Here is a 20,568-nt window from a genome sequence, read left to right as displayed (position 1 = left end):
GCCCCGCTGTTTTTGACGGAATAGGCAGGGGGTGAAGGGGCATTTTGCTGCTCCTCGAGATGTATGGCATGGCTTTGGGGTAGGTGGTATGAGAAATCTTTTTGCAGTAGAGTTGAGGGTCTGCTTTAGTTCATCTGACGTCTCTCTATCTTGTCTTCGACAGCCAAAAGAGACAGACAAATGCAGGTACAGCACCAGGTGTGTACAGTACCTCGCAATGCGCTAGCTGATTCTTCTGGGAGGTCCTGATTAAAGTAGTTGAGAATGTGTAGAGTTGGTTAAATCTAGTCTAAGCCACATAACATAACAAAGAATAACTTATGCCCGGTATATATTCAATCTTGCAAAAATAAAAATACAGAAAATCTGCAATGCTGCCACTAAGGAGCGGAATCCAACGTCCCCTTACCCCCCGTCGAAGCCGTAGCATCGGGCCCCTTCTGCTGACGCAGCTTCTGCTCGAACTTGGCGAATTCGTGCATCGAGATCTCCTCCTCGGGGTCCATCACCTGCTCAACACCTTGGACTTCCTCGATCTGTTGGCCAGTCCATTAGCCACTCGCCCACGTGCTCAATGGGAAGGAAAGGGAAGGGGGGGGGAACATACGTAATGCATCAACATAGACTCGATCCCATTCTTCAGCGTCACCGTGCTGGAGTCGCAGGTCCGGCAGGCGCCGCGCAACTTCAGCAGGACGATGCCATTCTCGAACCCGCGGAACTCGATGTCGCCGCCGTCCTCCTGGATGGCCGGGCGGATGCGCGTATCCAACAGCTCCTTGATCATGCCGACCACCTCGTCGTCCTTCTCGTCGAAGCGCAGCGAGTCCGCCTCCTCGCCTTGCGAGGCCTCGCCGCCCGTCTTGGCGACCGTGTTGACGATCGACTCGCCCGACGTCACGGCCTGCGTGATCAGACTGAAAACCTCGGGTTTGATGTGCGCCCAGTTGGCGTCGGCGGCTTTGGTGACGGTGATGAAGTCGGGCCCGTAGAAGACCGAGGTCACGCCCTCGACGTTGAGGAGCTGCGCCGCCAGCGGGGACGGGTGCGGGGGCGCGAGGGTCGAGCGTGGGGAGAGGTATTCGAGGAAGGTGGTGGGGAAGTTTTCGGGGAGGACGCGGTGGTTGGGGATGAATTTGAGGGCCTGTCATTTATGGTTGGTTAGATGGTCGTTCACGATACCTCTAGTCGGTCGAAGGGGGGAGAGCGGTACGTACATCAGGGTTCGGGGTGTTCTCCGTCTGGATGAATATCGTGCGCTTGCTCGTCGGCGCCGGCCCGTTTACTCGCGCCTGCACGAGGGAATGGTGGTGAGGTTGCAGAGTAGGCCGGCGACGGGTCTCGGAGGGAGTGATCGCGGGCAATCGTGCGGAACGGTGGACGCTGCGGTAGGATCCAAACACCGCCGGCCGGGTGAAGCGCGAGGCCTCGAGAGCGCTGCTGCCAGCACCGCTCGTCAATTTGCTGCCCAGTAGGGCGGTGCGTCGAAGCATGGTTCTCCCGGGTGTAGAGCTGACGGACATGGTGTGTCGATTTGATTGATTTGGGGGGCTTTCAGGCGCAACAACTGGTCGAATGGTCTTCCGTTGGTGGCTAAAAACCGTTCTTCGAAGATGTTGAGAGATGGAGGACTGATCGATAATACTTTCTTCCCCGAACGCTCGGCCTCTGACGCAATGAGCTGCACGTGACCTTTGGCATGGAATCGATGACAAATTCGGGACTGTTGGTGGCCAATCACAATTTTACTGTTTGACATCTTTTGCCGATGCCGGGGAAGCCCCGGTTTGAAAAGTCTAGATTATACTGTGCAATGTGTGGTTCGGGATTGGCCAGAAAGTGTCAAGGTTGGATTGATACTACTTTGTGATTCGCATGAGTAGTTGACTGAATGCCCATGTCTACTATACGTGGCATCGGTTATTGTTGTTGTGGCGACTGCTTCTCAAATCTAGATTTACGCGAGGTTGACTGCATGTGAACATCAATGAGATTATCATCTCCAGGATGTGGACATTCAGTGCCGCAGATCCTGGAAAGAATAACTGAGTTGGCTATCGCACTCTCCTAGCGATTTGTTTGAACAATCGCATGGGAAAGGGCTACGTTATTCTGGAGTACAGGGAATCACTGTAAATCTTTGGCCATGAGTGGCGAGTCGACAGCAGTCAACCTCTAGACGGGCATGTTGTTGAGGACCCATGACGTCGGATACTTCCATGCCTAGTGCATGACTGGGCGGAAATCTCACTGTCAGGGTGGCTGCCAAGAGCTGTCAGTCGAACAGCCGCAACTAAAGTCGATGATGTTGTGGTTGTCTTCCGTTTGTGAACAAACGCGTTAACTAAGTGTATGATCGGCTGTAGGGCGACCGATGATCTCAGGAGCTAGTCGACCACCAGAAAACAAGAGGACTGGATCCCCTCTGGAATTCATGCGATTTCGCGCACCTCGTGGAAGAGAAGTGATAAGAATCAGTTGATACGTCAGTTGAGAGACGCATATCGCGCGTGAAAAAGCCGACTGAGAGATTAAGGCAAACAGTCCTTCCAAGCTTATGCTGCATCGAAGCAGCCGGTGGAAGAAGACCTGTGTAGCTGGCCACCCCTCCTCGACCCCCCGTCGAGCGACCTGCCAGCCTGTCGGTAAGTTCTTCCACGGGCTCAGGTTGCACCGCGCCACACGACGGGTCTATTTGCAAGGTCATCACGCAACCACTCTGTTTAACATCCGCCGCTCGAAGCTTGCACGACGGCAAGCGGCCTGCCAAAAGTCGAGGGAAGTGGCAGACGGTGGAACAACTTTCCGGCCACGGCTTTCTTTCGTTTTTTACCCCGACACACCGATTGGTACTGTACTTGCTGCTGCAGCCCTTGTTACATGTGCAATCCATGCGATGAGTTCCGGGGGGCGATGAGTGGATCGATTCATGCTCCCATCGGATTCCAGCAGGGTACAGAGGCATCCATGATACTGAGACAAGCGTGGGTTTCCCACCAGGCGGTGGGAGCTGAGAATGTATCTGCCTAGGATTCTGTCTCCGATCGATTCTGCTGTGTCTTATTTCCAGCAGATCGCTGCTTATTCTGTATTTTGACACGGTACCGAGGCCGGTGATGAGGGGCGCGATGGCTATAGCCCAGGAGTAGGTTTCTCCCCAAACAAAAGCTCAGGGAGGGTTTTCAAGCTCTTTCTACCATGTGCTGTCCTGCAGATACCGCCCGATCTAGGGGCTAGTAGTGGTCAAGCAACAGCATCATTCGATCGAGTCTTCGGGTTGATGTTTTGGCGAAATGTTGGATCACGAAGCTGAGAAGAGGAAGCTGTAAAGTTATATATATTCAAGCGCTGGTTCCTCTTGCGGTTTAAAGTCCTGATAAGTGTTCTTTACCCTGAGACATGACCCAGATCCCTGGATGTATGCGAGTCTAGATTTCATTTATAATCGCTTTTCAGCCTGGGTCAATGGTGTAAGCTGTGATGGCTCATGTAGTCCTCGCAATTGCACCGCACGTTACCTTGACGGCGCGGCGAGTGTGACCGCCTTCCCGAGAAAACCGCGCTAAGCCCAAAGTATTCCCTCTGGATGCAACTTGCAGCGGAGCACATGGTCGAATCTTTCCCCCGTGGAGATCGAATCGACCCGGCGTGACATTTCTGCTTGGCTCACCTTTCGTTGTGACCGGCTTCCGCAGGACGATGGTCCTCAAGGTTCATTTATAGCGCTACTAGCACGCCTCAAGACTGCGAAACAGACGGGTAATAAAATGCCGGGCACTTGCGAGGTCTGCGTGTCGGAGCCTTTCAAGTATCGATGCCCGACTTGCGGGCTGATGAGGTATGTGAGCAAATTTCCTCTCTCGCGATGTATCCAGGCCGCGCAGGATGAAGAAAAATTATGTGATCCCGGACAATCACTTATTGTAGTCTTCTAGTTGCTCCCTCGCATGCACTCAATCACACAAGATCTATTGCGCCCCGAAGGCACTGCCGCCGAAACCGTCGGAAGACCAAGAACCCTCAGCTGCAGCCAATGGAGACCGCCCCGAGGCTGAAATGCCTCAGACGGAGACTGGTCTCGATATCAAGTCCTTAGGCACCTCCAGTCAGCTCAAGGAGCTCCTCGATCGCTTTCCTTCTCTGCAGGATCAGCTGCAGGACATCTACCAGGCTACTTTGGAGGAGGAATGGCAAGAGAATCAACCGTACGTCGGTCGGCACCGGGGCTTTGGGAAAGGTAGAGCGACGCATCGTCATCGCGGGCCGTGGACGCGTGAGAAAGGGTTCAACCGGGGAGTGGGCAAGGTCAGAAAGCTTCGGGAACGATGTGAGGAGGGGGATGAAGTAGGCCAGAAAGCAGAAGGCTATATGCGCTTCATGGCCTTGATCACGGGGAATCAGCTACCTGAGGCTGCATGAGAATGTGCCTGTCTGGTTTTGTTGGTGCGTCTTGCAACGAGAGGCAAGGTGGCAAACTACGCTTCCCACCGGAAAGGTGCCAAGACTGCACGCAGTGCAGGTTTGAGCTTGGCCAGCCGACCAGCTCGATGCTGCTTCACCCAGCAGCCAGCCGCCTTGCTTCTCACCCTCGGGGACACGTGTGGGCAAACTCGCTGGAGAAGGCGGTGCTGTCCGACGAGTCACGACAGCAATCCCATCGCAAAAGCTGCGTGTATATAGGTAAACAGTATAGCCTCACTCAAAGGCCACCGCAAAGCAATCGAATTTCAAAACACTAGCCAGGATGACCAAAATGAGGAGATACCACGTGTACTGTCGCGTAGAGCTGACTCGGGATGGAGCTACAGGCGATAGTTTGTCGACCAGATAAGCTGTTTTTGCCGCCACGCAGGCCGATCGTCGTGGATGGAGCAGTCAAATGATCATACCCCGTAGGTAATCCAGACTCTGGGGAATACCAGAGGGCCAATGGCTGCTCGTATTGTGCGGATAATCTGGGGTCACCCTACCAATAGCATAATTGGGATTGCCCTGGTCGCCGGTCGCATTTCTAGGGGTTTGAAGAGCAGGCTGTCCATGGACGTCCATCCCGAGCGATTTACCCGCACGAAAAGTGGGAGCGGGGGAGATCGCTGTGGATGGATTCCTTCTCCGTATTCAACGGAGTGATCGTACTGTAGTCACTACCGCGGTTGTCCATGCCAACCAACTGGGATTCGCCGCAGGTTTAATCTAAAGGAAGGATTTTTTCTACTTTTTGGAAATAGATCATGTCACAATTTCTCCAAATGGTGGCTGACTCTTGGCTCGAGTCGCGTACATTGTTGGGAAGTGGTAGTGGTTGTTGTTGGAAAGAGGACCGGAGGAAGATGTGATTGGGATGAATTGGATTGTCGGGGGATGGAAACCAAAGGGAAAGTTCGCAACTTTGGACTTCCCGTAGCTCGCACTCTAACAATGACCTTGACTACCTTGACTACCTTGACTACTGCCTTCGTCCGTGACTCTTACTTCCTTTCTCTCTTTTACCGACACTCAATCCCTCTGTTCTGTTCCTTTATGTCCGGCCCCCTGTGTGACCAGACAGGATTATTCGGCGATCAAGTACCGAGTGTCCGTCAGTTCATGTCACTTCATGACTACTAACTTAGTACTATGCCTCGTGTTGCTAATTTTAATTGCAATCCTCCGCAGTAACATTAGTTAGCAAGCAGCTACTTATCTAGCTAACTAGCCAGGTAGGACTAGGCCCCCAGAGGCCTCTCCCTCCCGTCTACTGTGTACGTCTACTGCTCCGTCGGCCCCCAGTTGTCACTACTACTATCAAGTGCTGTACCAGACCACCTAACCTAAGGTACTCCGTACTGTGTGTGTGCTGTCTATCCGTCTCCTCCGATTCTCGTCTCTCCTCGGTCTTCTTCTTCTTCTTTTTTTTTTCTTCTCTCCCTCCAGCCTCTTCCCTGCCCTCTCCGATCTAATTGTACTCTACCCATCGTCGACTCGGTACCTCCTCCTTTTTCCTTCTTCTCCCTCTCCCTCTTTCCCCTCCCCCCTCCCTCCTCCTCCTCCTCCGCATCATCCTCAACAATCTGTTCAATAAATCTCTCGTCAGACTGTGCTACCTCAGTCTGCTTCCCCCTCCTCTCCTGCCCTGGAATTGTGAATCGTATTCAATCCCACGAGGGGGTTCAGCTGGATTACTACCAGTACCCAGGAGGGATCTTGTTACGGCTGCAGAAGAGACCAATCAGAAGCGGAAGAGAAAAAAAAGAACATCGCTCCGGGCCAGACAACGGGCGGCGGAAAAACGACCAAACAAAAGATTCCCTTCCCCTTCGACTGAAACTGGTCCTACGCATTACTCCCCCTCTAAGATCATTTATTTTAACCCATTTCATTTTTCGAAAATCTTCCGTTCGATCAATTGATTGCGGTACAAAACGGATTTCAATTGCTGATCCTTCCTCTACCGACCTTGTGCGAGCGACAATGGATGAGCTGCTGTGTCCGCCTCCCTCACTTACCTAGCCGTTGAAACCTCACGCTGTCGCACCTTGTGTGTTTGCTCGATCGGACCCTCATCTGCCCCGCGACCACCCTCTACCCGTTCGCGCACTGTCCTCCCCCCCCCCTTGAACGACCCCTCATGAATTCTCAACTTCCGAATAGAGAGCGAGCGGTATCTAGTGATAGAGCCGAGGCTGCGCCCGTCCCGCAGAGACCGGGGCTCCCCAACCGCACCATCTCCGCTCCCGTTGGGGGCCTATATAAGCTCGATTCGACCAGAATGGCCATGGACTCGGTCAAAACGGGGCGGACTCTGGTGGAGGAAGATGAATCATCGCCCTCGGTGGGAGGGAACAGAACCTCGTCCGCTCCCCCGGGTGAAGAAGTGAGCCGGTTCCTTTCACTGTGGTTTTATTTCAAGCTATATCCTTTGGCAAGGTTGTCTGACACTCAATGCCATTGCAGATGAGGCAGCAACTGCCCAACTCAAATGGAGGAAATGGGATTCCGTCAACTCACACCGGCAATGAGGTGAGCCTACCCTACGAATACGTATTGCGGCATAGCTGACCATAGTCTTTGACGCAGCCCACCCCGAAACCGAATTTCCCACACGTGAGCATCGCCGTGGTTGGCCCAGACCATGTGGGTAAATCGACTTTCATTGAAAGCGCACTGGATATGAAACACTCGCTCTCATCCCGGGCAACGACAAAAAAAATGTCCCTTGATGGGACGGTTTACCTTGTTCGGTTACTGGAGATTGATACACTGGAGATCTCGATTGGAAGCAATGGTGAGATCCAATGGCCAAGATTAGGAGGCGATTCACCTCCTTCCGTGGACGGTGTGCTTGTTCTCCACGACGTCACACAGCCCGGGAGCCTTTCCAACATCAAAGGATTGCTAGGTTTGTTCTCTTGTTCTGAGCTACCAGAGTATCTCGATCGAGGTGGAGATTTGTATGCTAACAATTGCAGCCTCTCTGGACGCCTCATCCATACCTTTTCGACTGGTCGCAAGTAAATGCGACATTCAACCGCCCCATGGTCTACTTGAGCCAGTCTTAGATGGCTATGAGATCCTCCGCACCTCCCCCGATTCGCCACGGTCGCAGAAAATGTGCATCGCTCTGGTTTTGCGATCAGTCATCAGCGAAAGGAATGGTAAGTGTTTCAGTGCAGATATTCTTTTCCTTTCCCCTGAGTCTGGAGTCGAGTCCACATTATTGGGCGGCGGTCTTTCACTATAAGTGCTGTCTGTATACCCACGGTGTCTCTGTCTCGCATGACTCCATGAGTCACCCAGATTATCCACTTTTCTCCTGATTATGTCGGCTGTGGCCCGTCCATAGCAATGGTCCACCTTATGTCGCGCTAGCTCGCGGCTCGGCTGCGCCTAGCGTTCGCGTTCGGACTTCGGAGACCCGCCCGTCCCCAGAATGCAGGCGCAGCAGCAACAGCGCCACCCCGATTTCCCTTTGAATCTTCCGACTGGCCTAGAACCTTCTGTGTCGATGCTAACTGCGGCTTGTAGCTGAAGAGCACTCTTCTGACAAGACGGTCACACCGGGCTGGCGTCATAGCCGTGCCAACTCAGAAAACCCCACAGCCATGTTCTCGGGAGCCGCAGGCGGCCCAATAACAGGAGCTCTGGACTCGGGGATCGATGGGTACGGTGTAGATCGTCAACTGACCGACTCAACCGCCTCTAATGGCCAGGGCCCACGCTATGCCCGAAGCAATTCTCAACCTCTACGACCTCACACGCCTCCCTCGGGACGACTCAACCAGCGCAAGCAATCCATCCCGGGAGAGTCATCGCCCGGCAAGGACTTTAACCGACAACATCGACTTCATGCCGCCTGGCGCAACAGTGGCGGATCGGACGCTTTCAGTAGCTTCATCGAAATGGGGGAAGAGATTGACGGGCCCCGAAGCATTCCTTCGAGTCCTGGAAGCAAAGACAAAACACCGAGTGAGAGCTCTTCCAATGAGAACGGCTTCACTTTCGAGGAGCTGGTAGACCGGCTGGTCGCACAGCCGATGTCGAAGCATGACTCCAAGTTTGCATCCATCTTCCTGTGCTTGTACCGCAAATTCGCCGCCCCTTCCTCCTTATTGACCGCCTTGATCAACCGGTTTGAGCGAAACGAGCGAGAGATTTCGGATCAGCTTACGCGCATTGCCGATCAATTAAGACTGCTAACCGTTATGGCTCAGTGGGTGTCGGAGTACCCGGGTGACCTGGTTTATCCCAAAACGCAGAAACGGATTGCCGAGTTTGTTGCCAACCTCGAGAAAAGCCATTTCTACATGTTTGCTGCCAAAGAGATTGGGTCTTATCTTGAGGCCAACGCGGAAGATGATAACATCGGGTGGCCGTTCAGAGATGGCGAGGTCGAAGAGGTCGAAGCAACCGAGCCCGCTTTTCAGTATTCGGGTCGAAGCTCCCCGTCGATCTTCCTCGGACCCCCTCCGCTGAGCGATGAGGGTGATGAAGAGGAAGAGGATCCTATCTACAGTATGAGTGCGTTGGACCTCAGTGAGGGCGCACTTGAGTCAGGGTCGAGGATGTCTGCGTCCATGTCGAATTCTTTCACCGCCGAAAAGCCCGGGACTGTGGCAAGTCAGTCGTTTACGGCCCTGAACATCGACTCGGCCCAGAAGGAGGCTCGGCACTTAGATTTGACACCCCGCGTGCCGTTGACGAAGGTGCAATGGCGACAATTCATGGAAATTCCTGATGAAGATTTTGCTCGTGAATTGACGCGCATTGATTGGATTATGTTCAACTCCTTCCGACCACGAGACCTCGTCCGTCATGTTAGCATCACCGGTGCCGACAAGGACAAAATCCACAGCCTGAAGAACGTCAATCGAATGATCAAACAGTTTAACCACGTGGCATGCTTCGTTGCGAGCGTCATTCTCCTCCGGGACAAGCCTAAACACCGGGCCAAGGCGCTGGAGAAGTTCATGAACATCGCATTTGTAAGTTCTGGGGAGTGTGCCTTGTTTGTGTGCTGCAACTAATCCTAGTGGGTAGAAACTCCGACGACTGAACAATTACAACTCCCTTGGGGCTGTCATTGCCGGGATCAATGGAACCCCGGTACACCGACTCTCGCAGACTCGGGAGTTGGTGCCGACGCAAACGCAAAAGGACTTCATGAGGCTGGTCATCCTCATGGGAACACAGAAGAGCCACTTCGCCTACCGTCTGGCATGGGACAACTCATTCGCAGAGCGAATTCCGTTCCTGCCGTTGCACCGACGCGATCTGGTTTCGGCGGAGGAAGGAAACAAGACATTTGTGGGTGACACGAAGACCCGAATCAATTGGCGCAAGTTCGAGGTGATGGGCGAAGTGGTGCTGGGGATCCAACGGAGCCAAAAGACACCTTATCCACACCTGGCGCGATTCGACGAAGTGACGCGGCTGATTTTAGACATCAAGCTGTCTGGTGATGACGAGGTATGTTTTTTTTGCCAGCGTTTCCAAACAGAGAGGATCTGACAGAGAACAGGATTTGTATACACGCAGTATGCAGGTCGAGCCCTCCGCTGGCGGTGACACCGGACGAAAGAAATTTGGCTGGTTGCGGTCCTAATGGGACGCGAGAGCGTATAATGACCACTACGGAGATACAGCATGCGCAAGAGTGCAGGCTGACGAGGACCATGAATGTTACGATCGTCGGTTTGATGATGTACATACATACAACATACATACATACATACACACATACATACATACACTTCATTGTAAGACACCATGTAGTCAGTATACCCTGTTACTTGATAGCCAGGCCAGCTATTTTCGAACCACGTCTTTAACTAGGTAGGGTCCAGTATAATTGATCCGGGGGGACGAATTGATCACGTGAAGCTAACCGGCCCGAACCTCGCCCTCCGATAACAACCTCCGCAGAGATAGAACAGGTTCAGAATCATACCTCTCTCCAAACAACCACAGCATCCACCTCCTTTCCTGTTTGCTGGACACCTCAAAACAAATCTCAACCCATCCACTCACCACCAAAAACCACCACCAAAAACCACACCCAACCCAACCCCCCTCTTCAAAAAAAAATGTCCGCCTCCGTAAAAACCACCTACCGCGCCCTCCTCCGCGAACTGCCGCGACGCAGCCTGAACACCCCGACCCCGCTGCACGCGAGCATCCGCAAACTCTACGAAGAGCAGGTGGCGTCTGCATCGAAGACCGGGAAAAATGGGGGCAGCGATGCCGCCGCCGCCGCCGCCGCCGACGCCGCGCAGGACACGCTCGCCCACCGCCTGCAAGAGGCGGAGCAGTTCGCGCAGTACGCCCGCGCGCAGCGGCAGTACGCCGAGCTGGTGGAGCGGTATAACCCTGGCAGCTGGTTGGATGAGGAGGAGCGGATTCGGCTGACGGCGAGGCGGGTGGGGTTGGATTTGCCGGTTGAGGGGAAGGGGGCTGAGGAGTGATTTCGGGGTCTTTTTGTCAAGGAGGAGGAGGGGGGAGGGCGCTATTGGAAACTTGGGGAGTTGGGGAGAGGGGTGAGGTTGCGGGATTGGGTGGGTATGTTATGTGGATAGGGGCCGGGGGGGGATTGTATATTATGTGGTTTTGCATGTGGATTTGGAGTTTCGGCAGGGTTTAATTTTGTTTTATTTCTTGTTCTATACTATTCTTTGGAGGGTAGTTTGTGTGTGTGTGGTGGTTGTGTTGGAATGATAATTATCATATCATGTGTAGAGTATGGGTACTGGTATCTGAGTTGCCTGTGGCTCTATCTTGCATGTCTGGGTAGCAGGCCTTTGCTGCATCAGCTGGGATCCTTCGGCGGGATGTGTGACTGTCCTGTGATGTGGATCAGGTGTTGGTCAGTCTATATTCATAGACCCAGGCATCATTTTAGGCATCTCGTCTTCATGTCTCGTCTCTCGTGCCTCATGACTCGGTGGTTTCGTCTCGTCTTGACCACACTCCATTGACTTCACCCTCCCAGCTCGACCTTCTCCATCTGTCGCCGCAGCGTCGAGCTGCTCTCCTCCTCCTCCAAGCCCATCTCCATCTCAATAGCCGTGCGCGGCCGGTTCTTGTTCAGCCCCTCGAGCAAGGTGCACGCCTTGCACACCCGCTGACTGGAGATATACCCGCAGCGCTCACACTTGCCCAGGACCTGTGACTTGACCGCGGCCTTTTTCCGGTCGGCCTGCTTCTTCGGGAGCGACGACAGCGTCACCTCCGTCTCACGCTCGGCCGCGACCTCATCCTCAGCCAACTTCCTCTCCATCTCCGCCATCTCGCCGCCGCGAGTCCGCCCGCTCCCACCGCCGCCCTGGCTCCCGCACCCGGTCGTCTCCGCCGCCTCCTCATCGGCGGCGGCCCCGCCCCTCACCTCAGCGGGCACCAACTCCGCCATCTCCTCGCCACTGCGCACGATATCCAGAATCGAGCTCGGCCTGATCTTCTCCAGATCCTTAATCAACGTGCGGGCACTGCCCCGAAACGCCTCAGGCGAGTAAATGCACTCGGTACTGAAATAATCCAACTGCATGTGGTGGGCATACAGCACGATCTCCTTCTCGTAGGCATACTTGAGCGGCTTACTGCGCTTGATATCACTCGCCGCGGAGCCGGTCACGATACTGGTGCCCCTCGCCAGACGCGGCAGATCGCCGCGCAGCAGGTTCATCATGACCGTCTCGGCGACGTCGTCGGCATTGTGGCCCGTGACCACGTGGTGAATGCCCAAGCGCTCGGCGCCGCGGTCCAGCGCCTGCCGCCGGAACACGCCGCAGTACGTGCAGTTGCCCTTCTTGCCGACCTGCGCCACCACCTGGTCCATCGTCCAGCCGTACAGCTCCCCGTACCCCAGGATGACGAGCGGCATGGCGTACTGCGTCGCGTTGCGCTTGACCGTCTCCAGGCTGTCGTCGCGGTAGCCCTTGATGCCCTCGTCGATCGAGAGCAGCGTCAGCTGCAGCCCGTAGTCGTACCGCTCGTTCAGCGTCTTCAGCACCGACGCCAGCACCGTGCTGTCCTTGCCGCCGCTGGCCCCGATCGCCACCCGCTCCCCGCGCTGGAACAGCCGCGTTGCCGTGATCGTCTCGTGGATCTCCGTCTCGAATACCCTCAAAAAGCAGCCCCGGCACAGCCGCTGTCGGTTCTTCGGCCGGATGATCACCGCCCGGTCGGCGTGGCAGATTGCGCACGGCGTGGGGGGCATTTTCGGTGGTGTTTCTCTTGCGCTGAGAGGGCTGTTGTGCGTGAAGGGTGAAGGATGGAGGGTGAAAGGGTTTGCTGGAGGAATCGGGTTGGTTTGGTCGAGTTGATTGGAGGGGTAAGAGTAGGAGGCAATTTTCTAAGTTGGAGGAGCGCGGGTTGGCTTTGAGGGATGGAATTTCTTATCGATAAGACGGGGAGGAAACGCTGGGTGGGTGGGGATTAGTCATGTGCTTTTTCTTCGGTTTGATTTGTTTGGTTGTTTACTGAGCGTGCACAGCAGCCATGCAATAGCCCTGCTTCCAAGACACAATATTCAGATCTGATCATGCATTAATAAGTATACCTGTAAGAATCATCTATAGGCAGAGTCCAAGACCGAGCCACCGAGAAATAAAAAAGTGTCCGCCGAAAGTCTAGTCTAATCTAGGACACACGTGTCCCCATAGTATACACCATTTTCTGCTTTCATCTTTCATCTTACATTCCCTCTATTGTATCTCCCAGGGGAAACGGTTACATCTTCCCCTTCAGCGCGTTGGAGATCATCTCCCGCCCCGTGATGCGCGAGGTGGCCCACAGCGTCGGGAAGTCCAGCGTGCTGGAGAAGGTGTCGGCGTACCCGAAGAACAGCATGGGCGGGATCCAGCCCCGGGCGTACTCGAGCGCGAAGCACGAGGCGTCCATCTTGTACTGCTTGACCTCGCCGCGGCGCAGGTGGTGCACACTGCCCTGCGGGTAGACCTCGGGCTCGTAGGCGCCCGGCACGTACGCCAGCTGGGTGCCCTGCAGGATGTTGAAGTAGTCGTCCGCGGTGTGGCGGCCGGTGTGGCCTTCGGTGCCGATGGCGGTTCCTGTTGGAGGAGGGTAGTTAGTTTTGTGGTGGTGGTGGTGGTGATGAGGTTTATGAGGTTGGCTGGTTTGATATATAGGAGTGGGGAAGGGGAAGTCAGTGGGTGGGAGGTTTACCGAAAATGATCAGGTACTCCGTGATACCTATGAATTATAAATAGGTTAGCGGGATCAATGGTAAATATAGAGTAGATTGGGATTCAGTAAGGAAAAAAATAACGCACTAGCGTGGATGATGTACATGGCGCCCATGGCACCGCCGGCATTGTTGAACACCCATTCCTCGTCGTGGTTGATGTGGGTGCCGGGGACCTTCTCGTCCAGCTCGGCCACAATGTAATTCACAACGGAGCGGGTGTCGTTGCCGTGGGCGGCGATGGCGCGCTGGGAGAGGTCGTGCAGGTGGTCGGGGTCGAAGATGTAGAATTGCTCCAGCCGGGCGTTCAGGTAGTTGTACAGGCCGGAGAAGAGGGCCAGGAGGGCCACGGCGATGCTGATGGCGCGCATGGCTGTGAGAGAGGATATTGCCTGGCCAGGTGGAGACGGCGAGAAAGACAGGGTATAGTGGAAGGAGAAGAAAAGGGAGGTGTTCAGTAAGGTAACCTCGAGTGACAACAGCAGCTCTGGATGGTGTTGAATGGGCCGATGGATTGTTTTTCTTTTCCGAAACCCGTAAAATCCCTAATCGGGTTTAGTGGTGGTGAGATGAAGCTGGGGATGCTCGGCTTAGTAATCCCGTGCCTGTCCGTAAGGAGAAACTCGCAGCCTGATCCATGATGAAACTAGTTTCTCTACTCTAAGGCAACCACCAAGAAACATATTCATCCAGGATGCCAACGCGAGCATACCGTTCTACTCTTTTGTTCCTACTCAATTTCTCCTGTCGAAACCACGGGCAGTCTGGATGCCAGTGGATACAAGCTCTAGACCCAGTTGCTCCATTTAGGGTCCGATTTAGTCTCGGTTCTCTGCTCCCACCGAACTCGTGGTGGAGATTGAAGGATATTAATGCATGTGCGCTGAGCCCCTGAATCCACGCCGCTGGCCAGTCGCTAAGCACTCGGCTCAGCCAGCATGGATGCAATAGAATGCAATAGAGTAGAGGCAAACTGCCGCTAGAAGACTTGACAGTCTGCAGCTAGTAACCCCAGGATTCTTGTCCTGCACGTAGTCAGGTGGCTATGCTGTGTTACGGCGTCTCTTCTGCACGTAAACACATGGGCGACGGAATATACGTTTCGTCGAAGTGCACAGTGCCAGGGTCAATTCAGCGCTGTCCCCCGATATAACGTATCGACCAGACCAAACCCACCCAGCATCATGGAGGCGTCTTTGAAGCGTCTTTCACGGCTGTACCTCGGCCGCTCCATCAATGCTTAGCCCGCAGCCATCATGAGACAGGGGACCGTTAGTCTCTCTCCCAAGACTCCAAGAGTCAAGGAAAAAATCTTGTCCACTGCCAATTAAACTAATACGTCAACTCGGAACCTTGTTTGATGCGGCCGACCTGGTTTCAACCGCCGCAGTTATGGCCTCCGCGACGACATGTCTGATCTCTCCATGATTTGCAGAGCTGTCTCGATGTGCTTGCTGATCGCAGGCTTCCATCCAACCTCGTGCACGTGCAAAAATCCTCTCTCCTCATCTATTCTCTCGATCCCCATCGTGGATACTATATGATATGAGCATTAATTTATTCCCCTCTCTTCCGGTTTTTCCGTCCATAAAAATAGCCCAAGTCGAGGTCGGGCCTCCGATCGCCTCCATTACGCCCCGTTTTGACGAGGGCGGAATTGGTTCCCAGATCATTCCCAGATAATTTATCCGTCTTCTCCCCTTATCGCATTCGAAACGGCCCAGGGAAATGAAAGGTGACGAATCCACCGACTCCCCTGGTCTAAACCCCTCTTGACTGGATATGTCGAACGTTGTCCGCTCCTCTGCACGGAGCATCCCGTGGAACCGTTTCAAATGAAGAAATAGCCCGGTGTTCGACCCTATCGGTCTTCTCCCTCGTGGTCCACCGGCTCCAGCGGGGACGGAGAATCCAGAAGGCTTCGCTCATGCTGACTGCTCAGGTCTCAATCCCCTTCCAAGATGGAGCAAGTTGGAGGGACTAATCCACCCCGTTGTTTCTGCTTGATTGAGGCCAAAGCCACAGCTCAGACGAACAGGCTTCTCAGCAAACCCCATCCAGGATTCGTGCCATGTGGGATGCTTATTTAAAGTGAGCTCGTCGACCTGCCATCATGTCAGATTTCTTCCCTACCAGCATCATTCATTTGTGGACAGTGGACGTTGATCGCACATTGAACCAACCCCAGCCGACCGATTGTCCTTCCTTACCTCATCACTATTTAACATCTTTTCGCCATGAAGCTTTCCCTTCTCTCCCTTGCCACCCTGGCTTCCGCTGCCAGCCTCCAGCGCCGCAGCGACTTCTGCGGTCAGTGGGATACCGCCACCGCCGGTGACTTCACCCTGTACAACGACCTTTGGGGCGAGAGCGCCGGCACCGGCTCCCAGTGCACTGGAGTCGACTCCTACAGCGGCGACACCATCGCTTGGCACACCAGCTGGTCCTGGTCCGGAGGTAGCAGCAGCGTCAAGAGCTATGCCAACGCCGCTCTGACCTTCACCCCCACCCAGCTGAACTGCATCTCCAGCATTCCTACCACCTGGAAGTGGTCGTAAGTGGCTTGCTTTGTACCGAGCGGGGGAAAGACGCAACTGACCCGAATGGATAGATACTCCGGCTCGAGCATCGTTGCCGACGTCGCTTACGACACATTCCTGGCCGAAACCGCCAGCGGCTCGTCCAAGTACGAGATCATGGTCTGGCTCGCGGCCTTGGGCGGTGCTGGCCCCATCTCGTCGACCGGATCGACCATCGCCACCCCGACGATTGCCGGCGTCAACTGGAAGCTGTACTCCGGCCCCAACGGTGACACCACCGTCTACAGCTTCGTCGCTGACTCGACCACCGAGAGCTTCTCCGGTGACCTGAACGACTTCTTCACCTACCTGGTCGACAACGAGGGCGTGTCGGATGAGCTGTACCTGACCACCCTCGAGGCGGGTACCGAGCCTTTCACTGGCTCCAACGCCAAGTTGACCGTCTCCGAGTACAGCATCTCCATTGAGTAAATCAAACGTCGAGTGTTACGGATGGCCGACCGTGGTGCGTGGACGGAGGCCTGACGGGAGACGGGTGGGGATGGTGGTGGGAGAGAATGTAGGCGCCGTGTTTCAGTCCCTAGGCAGGATACCGGAAAACCGTGTGGTAGGAGGTTTATAGGTTTCCAGGAGACGCTGTATAGGGATAGATGAGACTGAACGGTGGCTACACTCAAACCAACCATATCCTGTACATACAATGCATATACAATCATACATACAAACATACACACAATTGTGGTCCAAATATATCTACTAGTTACTAAGCTTAAGTTATGAGTCGGGCGGTTGGATGAGTGTCAGTGCTTCAGTTGTTCCAATTCTTCAACATCATCTAATTATAACTATCGTGCATCTGGCATGGCGATAAGAATAGCAGCATCAGACATCGGGCGGGCGCTTAAGTACGGCAGGGGCAGGTGCAGGTGCAGCAACTAACTAATTAGTGCAGCCGACGGCGTCATTTGGATCGTAACTAGTAATCGAGTACCTAGGTACTGTACGTACTTTCTTACCTAGTACCTAACTTATCTATCTCAGCTACTCCGTACACTTCAAGACACTTCCGCTCCTGGTAATGGACGGATAACCCTGAGCTCATTGGAATGACAGCCCTTCGTTGGCGCTCCTGTCTAGGCCATTCCCGACATTACCTAGGTATCAAGTACTCGAGTCTTCGACTGTCCACCAGTCAGTCGGATCTTTACGCGTGCCAGGATCGTGGCGTCGACGCGCTGACCTGCCAACCCTTGATTCCTGCATCTCGTGGCTGCTCCAATCATTGCCGCATTTCAGGCTCGCGCGCGCCAAACCCCCGACGATCGGCCCTGCGTGAGCCATGCAGCCCATCATGGATGACCATTCAACACTCTGTTGCAGGAGAAGAAATCAGTCATTCATCCACTCATCCCACTTCCCCCTCATGCATACTCTGCGCGTCGCCGTCCTTGCAGCGCCAGCCTTTTTCTTCGTTGCGCGCATACTCTGTCTCCTCTGCTCAACTAAACCCACCCACCCCCTCTTCTATCCTGCACCACCACCACCCTAGGGCTTTTCCTTATATCAAGCCCTCTTCGCTGGCTGGTTCAATGTGCTCTCTTTTTTCGATATCGTCAACAGTTCCATTCTTTTTTTCCAACCGGGGTTTCACCACTACTACCTAAATTAATCTCATCGTCTCAGTCGGTCTCTCTCTTTTACACTTTTCCTCCAAATACTTCCGGCATCCACTTGGTGTCTCAAAGCGTGTCTCAGTCCCGGTCACCCATCGCACCCCCATAGCGATCGCTCCCCAACTACAGTTGACGCGACAACCACGCATTCCTCTCCTGCCGGCAGGACTGACGTACATTCATTCAACTACTCTAATATATCCTCGACCATATCCAAGTCGACTGTATTGCTTGCCACACAAAATAGTGTTCCTGTTTCTCTCCCTTTCCTCTGCTCTGCACGGTCTTCTCCACGATGACCGCTCATCCCTACCTAGCCTACTCCAACAGCACCCCCAACATGGTTTCCGCTGCAACGACGACCACCACGAGCACGACCGTGGATCTCAATCGGGCAGCTCTACATGAATTCATCATGCAGCCGGTGTCGCGGGGGATGGTTGCGCACTTGGCCGAGCAGGCCTCCCAGGTCATCCGCTGCGAACCGCATGTGACGGCACAACATGCCCACGGACAGCCGACACCTCCCAGCACACCTCCCATGGATGCGACTTTACCACCACTCCCCTCAGTAGAGACGTTCATTGCTTCCCTGGTTGCTCGATCACAGGTTCAGGTGCCCACCTTGATGACCTCACTGGTCTATCTGGCCCGACTGCGGTCCCGCTTGCCTCCAGTGGCCAAGGGCATGCGTTGTACCGTTCATCGCATCTTTCTCGCTTCGCTCATCCTTGCAGCCAAGAACCTGAACGACTCAAGCCCCAAGAACAAGCACTGGGCCCGGTACACGGCCGTCAAGGGCTACGACGGATTCGCGTTCCCTCTGCCCGAGGTCAACCTCATGGAGCGCCAGCTCCTGTTCCTGCTTGACTGGGACACTCGGGTTACTGAAGCCGACCTGCTGCAGCACCTAGAGCCATTCCTGGCCCCGATCCGCAGTCGCTACCAGCAGCAGCAGCAGCAGCGCGAAGTGGAGCGTCGCCAGTCCCGAGATTGGCGTCGCTTCCACTCCTCCACGGATTTGCTGACTTCCCGCCTGCGCCGTCAGAAATTGGATGCTCGTCGACAAGTGGTGGATTCCGCCTATCAGCAATCCGAGCGACGGATGATGGCAGCCAGCCCGGCCTCATCGGTGTCTCTGTCATCCCTGTCTTCTGCATCGTCTGTTGCAAGCTCACAGAGCGCCTCGCCCGCCCCCTCGCTAATTGATGCTGCGGCCGACCGGTATCACCCATACCCGACTGGCCGCCGGCGTCCTCTATCCCGTGGTCGGATGTCGGGCTCTCCTCCGGGCGTGCAGGATGTGCCCGGATTGTCACGAGCCGATACTGCGGCTTCTTTGAGCTCGCGGGCGTCCAGCCTGTCCTCCAGCTCACGCGCTGTCACTCCTGCAAGTCTCCGGAATTCCAGCTCGATCACCAGCTTTGAAGAGGTCGCGTCCGTGCGCGTGGTGGACGGTGGCCGCAGCCCCTCATCATTTGTTGGTGACGGATTGCCACTCGAGGAGTGCCTACCGCCCGCGCAGCCCAGCAAGAGGATGTGTCTCGGCTATTCTGGACACGCAGCTCATCCCCACGGCCCCGCCCACCCGGTCGCCGCTGGCGGTCATGGGTTCGTGGCCCGCTTTCTCGCCACGGCCGCGGGGTCGTACATGGGCGGTCGTCGACACTAAACTTAGATCTCATTGAGCTGGTCTCGATGGTTCCACCTCCTCTGTTACATGATGATGTCTTAATGTTTTGTCCCGATCATTGATTTGCAAAAAGCACTTGGGGGGGTTGCTCACCTGCCCCTGTTACGAACGATGTTTCAATACCCTGACACTCTTTACCTTCTGCATTCCGCTGGCGTTGATCGTGTTCCTGTTCCTGGAATTTGTATTTCTTTTTTTTTTTTTTTCGGATGAGAGGTTCTGGCAATTATTTTTGGGGGATGTATTTTGGCATTCGGTGTTTCAGAATGGATATGCAGGGCTGGATGGATATATACTCTGATTGAATCAGTTACGGAGTGAGGAGGTTAATTTTTGACCGTATACTTAGCTATTTAGTCACGAATATAATGGACAACTAGGTTGGATCCATGAGAAATAATGAAATCCCCGAAAGCGGCTATTTGTGGCTGTGCCTGTTTAGGCAACTCGTACTTTTCCCTCCAAGTTGCCCTCGCCAAGGCACTTCAACCATGGAGGGTGACCGGAAATAGCACAGCGCGGGCCAATGAACACGGGCCCGACCGAGACCGGCCAAGAGACCCGGGGTCGGATCGGCTTGGCGGGCACTCGGAGATGTCTTCCTCATGAGATAACAATCCGGTGGTTGTCCTTCCCCCTCAGCCACTTTTTGTGACCATGTGATCAGAAAAAAGCAGAAGACAAGGTCAATCGAAATGACAATCTATCTTATAATCTAATTTCTAGTCTACTCAGTATTGACCTTTGAACTTCGATGTCTCCACGCTCGAGCCCTTCTCGCATCGGCTTGACACACGCCAATCACCGAAGCCGGAGGTGGAGCGCCGAGCAGCTGGGCTGGCGTCATCGCCTCCAGGCTGCGTCCGCCGAGCCCAAAGGGCTGACCCAATCCAACGAGTCCGCTTCCGGCCCGGTGTCAACATGCTTTGATTATCATCTTCCTTCTCCCCTCCCCCTCCCTCCACTTCCCATCCTTCGCATATCCCCCCC

The 20,568-nt window shown here is 54.6% G+C and overlaps 9 protein-coding genes across 9 annotated transcripts; 6 read left to right on the top strand and 3 right to left on the bottom strand.

Moving 5' to 3' along the window:
• Positions 1 to 268: 268 nt before the first annotated feature.
• On the bottom strand, positions 269 to 1,625 carry BO66DRAFT_391443 (NifU family protein). Its single transcript, XM_025647259.1, has 3 exons — positions 1,218 to 1,625; positions 608 to 1,144; positions 269 to 536 (listed from the first exon to the last, which is right to left on the bottom strand). Exons 1-3 carry the CDS (start codon positions 1,521 to 1,523, stop codon positions 381 to 383), a joined length of 999 nt encoding a protein of 332 aa, XP_025504462.1. The 5' UTR covers positions 1,524 to 1,625; the 3' UTR covers positions 269 to 380.
• Positions 1,626 to 3,767: 2,142 nt separating this feature from the next.
• Positions 3,768 to 4,806, top strand: BO66DRAFT_420086 (zinc finger HIT domain-containing protein; the record flags this gene model as incomplete). The annotated part of the gene is made up of 2 exons (XM_025649852.1): positions 3,768 to 3,838; positions 3,936 to 4,806. 2 exons carry the CDS (start codon positions 3,768 to 3,770, stop codon positions 4,417 to 4,419), a joined length of 555 nt encoding a protein of 184 aa, XP_025504461.1. The 3' UTR covers positions 4,420 to 4,806.
• A 1,786-nt stretch (positions 4,807 to 6,592) lies between these two features.
• Positions 6,593 to 10,203, top strand: BO66DRAFT_348604 (putative Ras guanyl-nucleotide exchange factor RasGEF). The gene is made up of 7 exons (XM_025644657.1): positions 6,593 to 6,853; positions 6,934 to 6,999; positions 7,057 to 7,378; positions 7,449 to 7,634; positions 8,005 to 9,461; positions 9,517 to 9,945; positions 9,998 to 10,203. The coding sequence occupies exons 1-7, from the start codon at positions 6,608 to 6,610 to the stop codon at positions 10,079 to 10,081; spliced, it is 2,790 nt and encodes a 929-aa protein (XP_025504460.1). The 5' UTR covers positions 6,593 to 6,607; the 3' UTR covers positions 10,082 to 10,203.
• Positions 10,204 to 10,562: 359 nt separating this feature from the next.
• On the top strand, positions 10,563 to 10,940 carry BO66DRAFT_321828 (LYR motif-containing protein; the record flags this gene model as incomplete). The annotated part of the gene is made up of 1 exon (XM_025643737.1): positions 10,563 to 10,940. One exon carries the CDS (start codon positions 10,563 to 10,565, stop codon positions 10,938 to 10,940), a length of 378 nt encoding a protein of 125 aa, XP_025504459.1.
• Positions 10,941 to 11,060: 120 nt separating this feature from the next.
• On the bottom strand, positions 11,061 to 12,834 carry BO66DRAFT_420084 (putative PP-loop ATPase superfamily protein). The gene has a single exon (XM_025649851.1). It carries the CDS (start codon positions 12,686 to 12,688, stop codon positions 11,453 to 11,455), a length of 1,236 nt encoding a protein of 411 aa, XP_025504458.1. The 5' UTR covers positions 12,689 to 12,834; the 3' UTR covers positions 11,061 to 11,452.
• Positions 12,835 to 13,006: 172 nt separating this feature from the next.
• On the bottom strand, positions 13,007 to 14,181 carry erg2 (C-8 sterol isomerase ERG2). Its single transcript, XM_025647258.1, has 3 exons — positions 13,761 to 14,181; positions 13,654 to 13,680; positions 13,007 to 13,538 (listed from the first exon to the last, which is right to left on the bottom strand). Exons 1-3 carry the CDS (start codon positions 14,041 to 14,043, stop codon positions 13,201 to 13,203), a joined length of 648 nt encoding a protein of 215 aa, XP_025504457.1. The 5' UTR covers positions 14,044 to 14,181; the 3' UTR covers positions 13,007 to 13,200.
• Positions 14,182 to 15,909: 1,728 nt separating this feature from the next.
• Positions 15,910 to 16,683, top strand: xgeA (putative endoglucanase; the record flags this gene model as incomplete). The annotated part of the gene is made up of 2 exons (XM_025643739.1): positions 15,910 to 16,226; positions 16,284 to 16,683. 2 exons carry the CDS (start codon positions 15,910 to 15,912, stop codon positions 16,681 to 16,683), a joined length of 717 nt encoding a protein of 238 aa, XP_025504456.1.
• A 559-nt stretch (positions 16,684 to 17,242) lies between these two features.
• Positions 17,243 to 18,028, top strand: BO66DRAFT_77209 (uncharacterized protein). Its single transcript, XM_025653574.1, has one exon. It carries the CDS (start codon positions 17,319 to 17,321, stop codon positions 17,874 to 17,876), a length of 558 nt encoding a protein of 185 aa, XP_025504455.1. The 5' UTR covers positions 17,243 to 17,318; the 3' UTR covers positions 17,877 to 18,028.
• A 197-nt stretch (positions 18,029 to 18,225) lies between these two features.
• Positions 18,226 to 19,557, top strand: BO66DRAFT_321842 (cyclin family protein; the record flags this gene model as incomplete). Its single annotated transcript, XM_025643738.1, has 1 exon — positions 18,226 to 19,557. One exon carries the CDS (start codon positions 18,226 to 18,228, stop codon positions 19,555 to 19,557), a length of 1,332 nt encoding a protein of 443 aa, XP_025504454.1.
• Positions 19,558 to 20,568: the final 1,011 nt, after the last annotated feature.

Source organism: Aspergillus aculeatinus, assembly GCF_003184765.1.
Source record: "Aspergillus aculeatinus CBS 121060 unplaced genomic scaffold BO66scaffold_21, whole genome shotgun sequence".
NCBI classification, from domain to species: domain Eukaryota; kingdom Fungi; phylum Ascomycota; class Eurotiomycetes; order Eurotiales; family Aspergillaceae; genus Aspergillus; species Aspergillus aculeatinus.
Note: the sequence above shows the minus strand (reverse complement) of the source record. Positions and strands in the feature narration are given on the sequence as shown.

Coding starts and splice junctions, on each gene's coding strand:
- BO66DRAFT_420084 (XM_025649851.1), bottom strand. CDS start 12,688: ATGCCCCCCACGCCGTGCGCAATCTGCCACGCCGACCGGGCGGTGATC.
- BO66DRAFT_391443 (XM_025647259.1), bottom strand. CDS start 1,523: ATGTCCGTCAGCTCTACACCCGGGAGAACCATGCTTCGACGCACCGCC. Junction 1,145..1,217: donor AGAACACCCCGAACCCTGAT/GTACGTACCGCT, acceptor CATAAATGACAG/GCCCTCAAATTCATCCCCAA. Junction 537..607: donor AGTCTATGTTGATGCATTAC/GTATGTTCCCCC, acceptor ACTGGCCAACAG/ATCGAGGAAGTCCAAGGTGT.
- erg2 (XM_025647258.1), bottom strand. CDS start 14,043: ATGCGCGCCATCAGCATCGCCGTGGCCCTCCTGGCCCTCTTCTCCGGC. Junction 13,681..13,760: donor CATGTACATCATCCACGCTA/GTGCGTTATTTT, acceptor TATAATTCATAG/GTATCACGGAGTACCTGATC. Junction 13,539..13,653: donor GGAGTACCTGATCATTTTCG/GTAAACCTCCCA, acceptor CTCCTCCAACAG/GAACCGCCATCGGCACCGAA.
- BO66DRAFT_77209 (XM_025653574.1), top strand. CDS start 17,319: ATGACAGCCCTTCGTTGGCGCTCCTGTCTAGGCCATTCCCGACATTAC.
- BO66DRAFT_348604 (XM_025644657.1), top strand. CDS start 6,608: ATGAATTCTCAACTTCCGAATAGAGAGCGAGCGGTATCTAGTGATAGA. Junction 7,379..7,448: donor CAACATCAAAGGATTGCTAG/GTTTGTTCTCTT, acceptor TAACAATTGCAG/CCTCTCTGGACGCCTCATCC. Junction 9,462..9,516: donor AGTTCATGAACATCGCATTT/GTAAGTTCTGGG, acceptor CCTAGTGGGTAG/AAACTCCGACGACTGAACAA.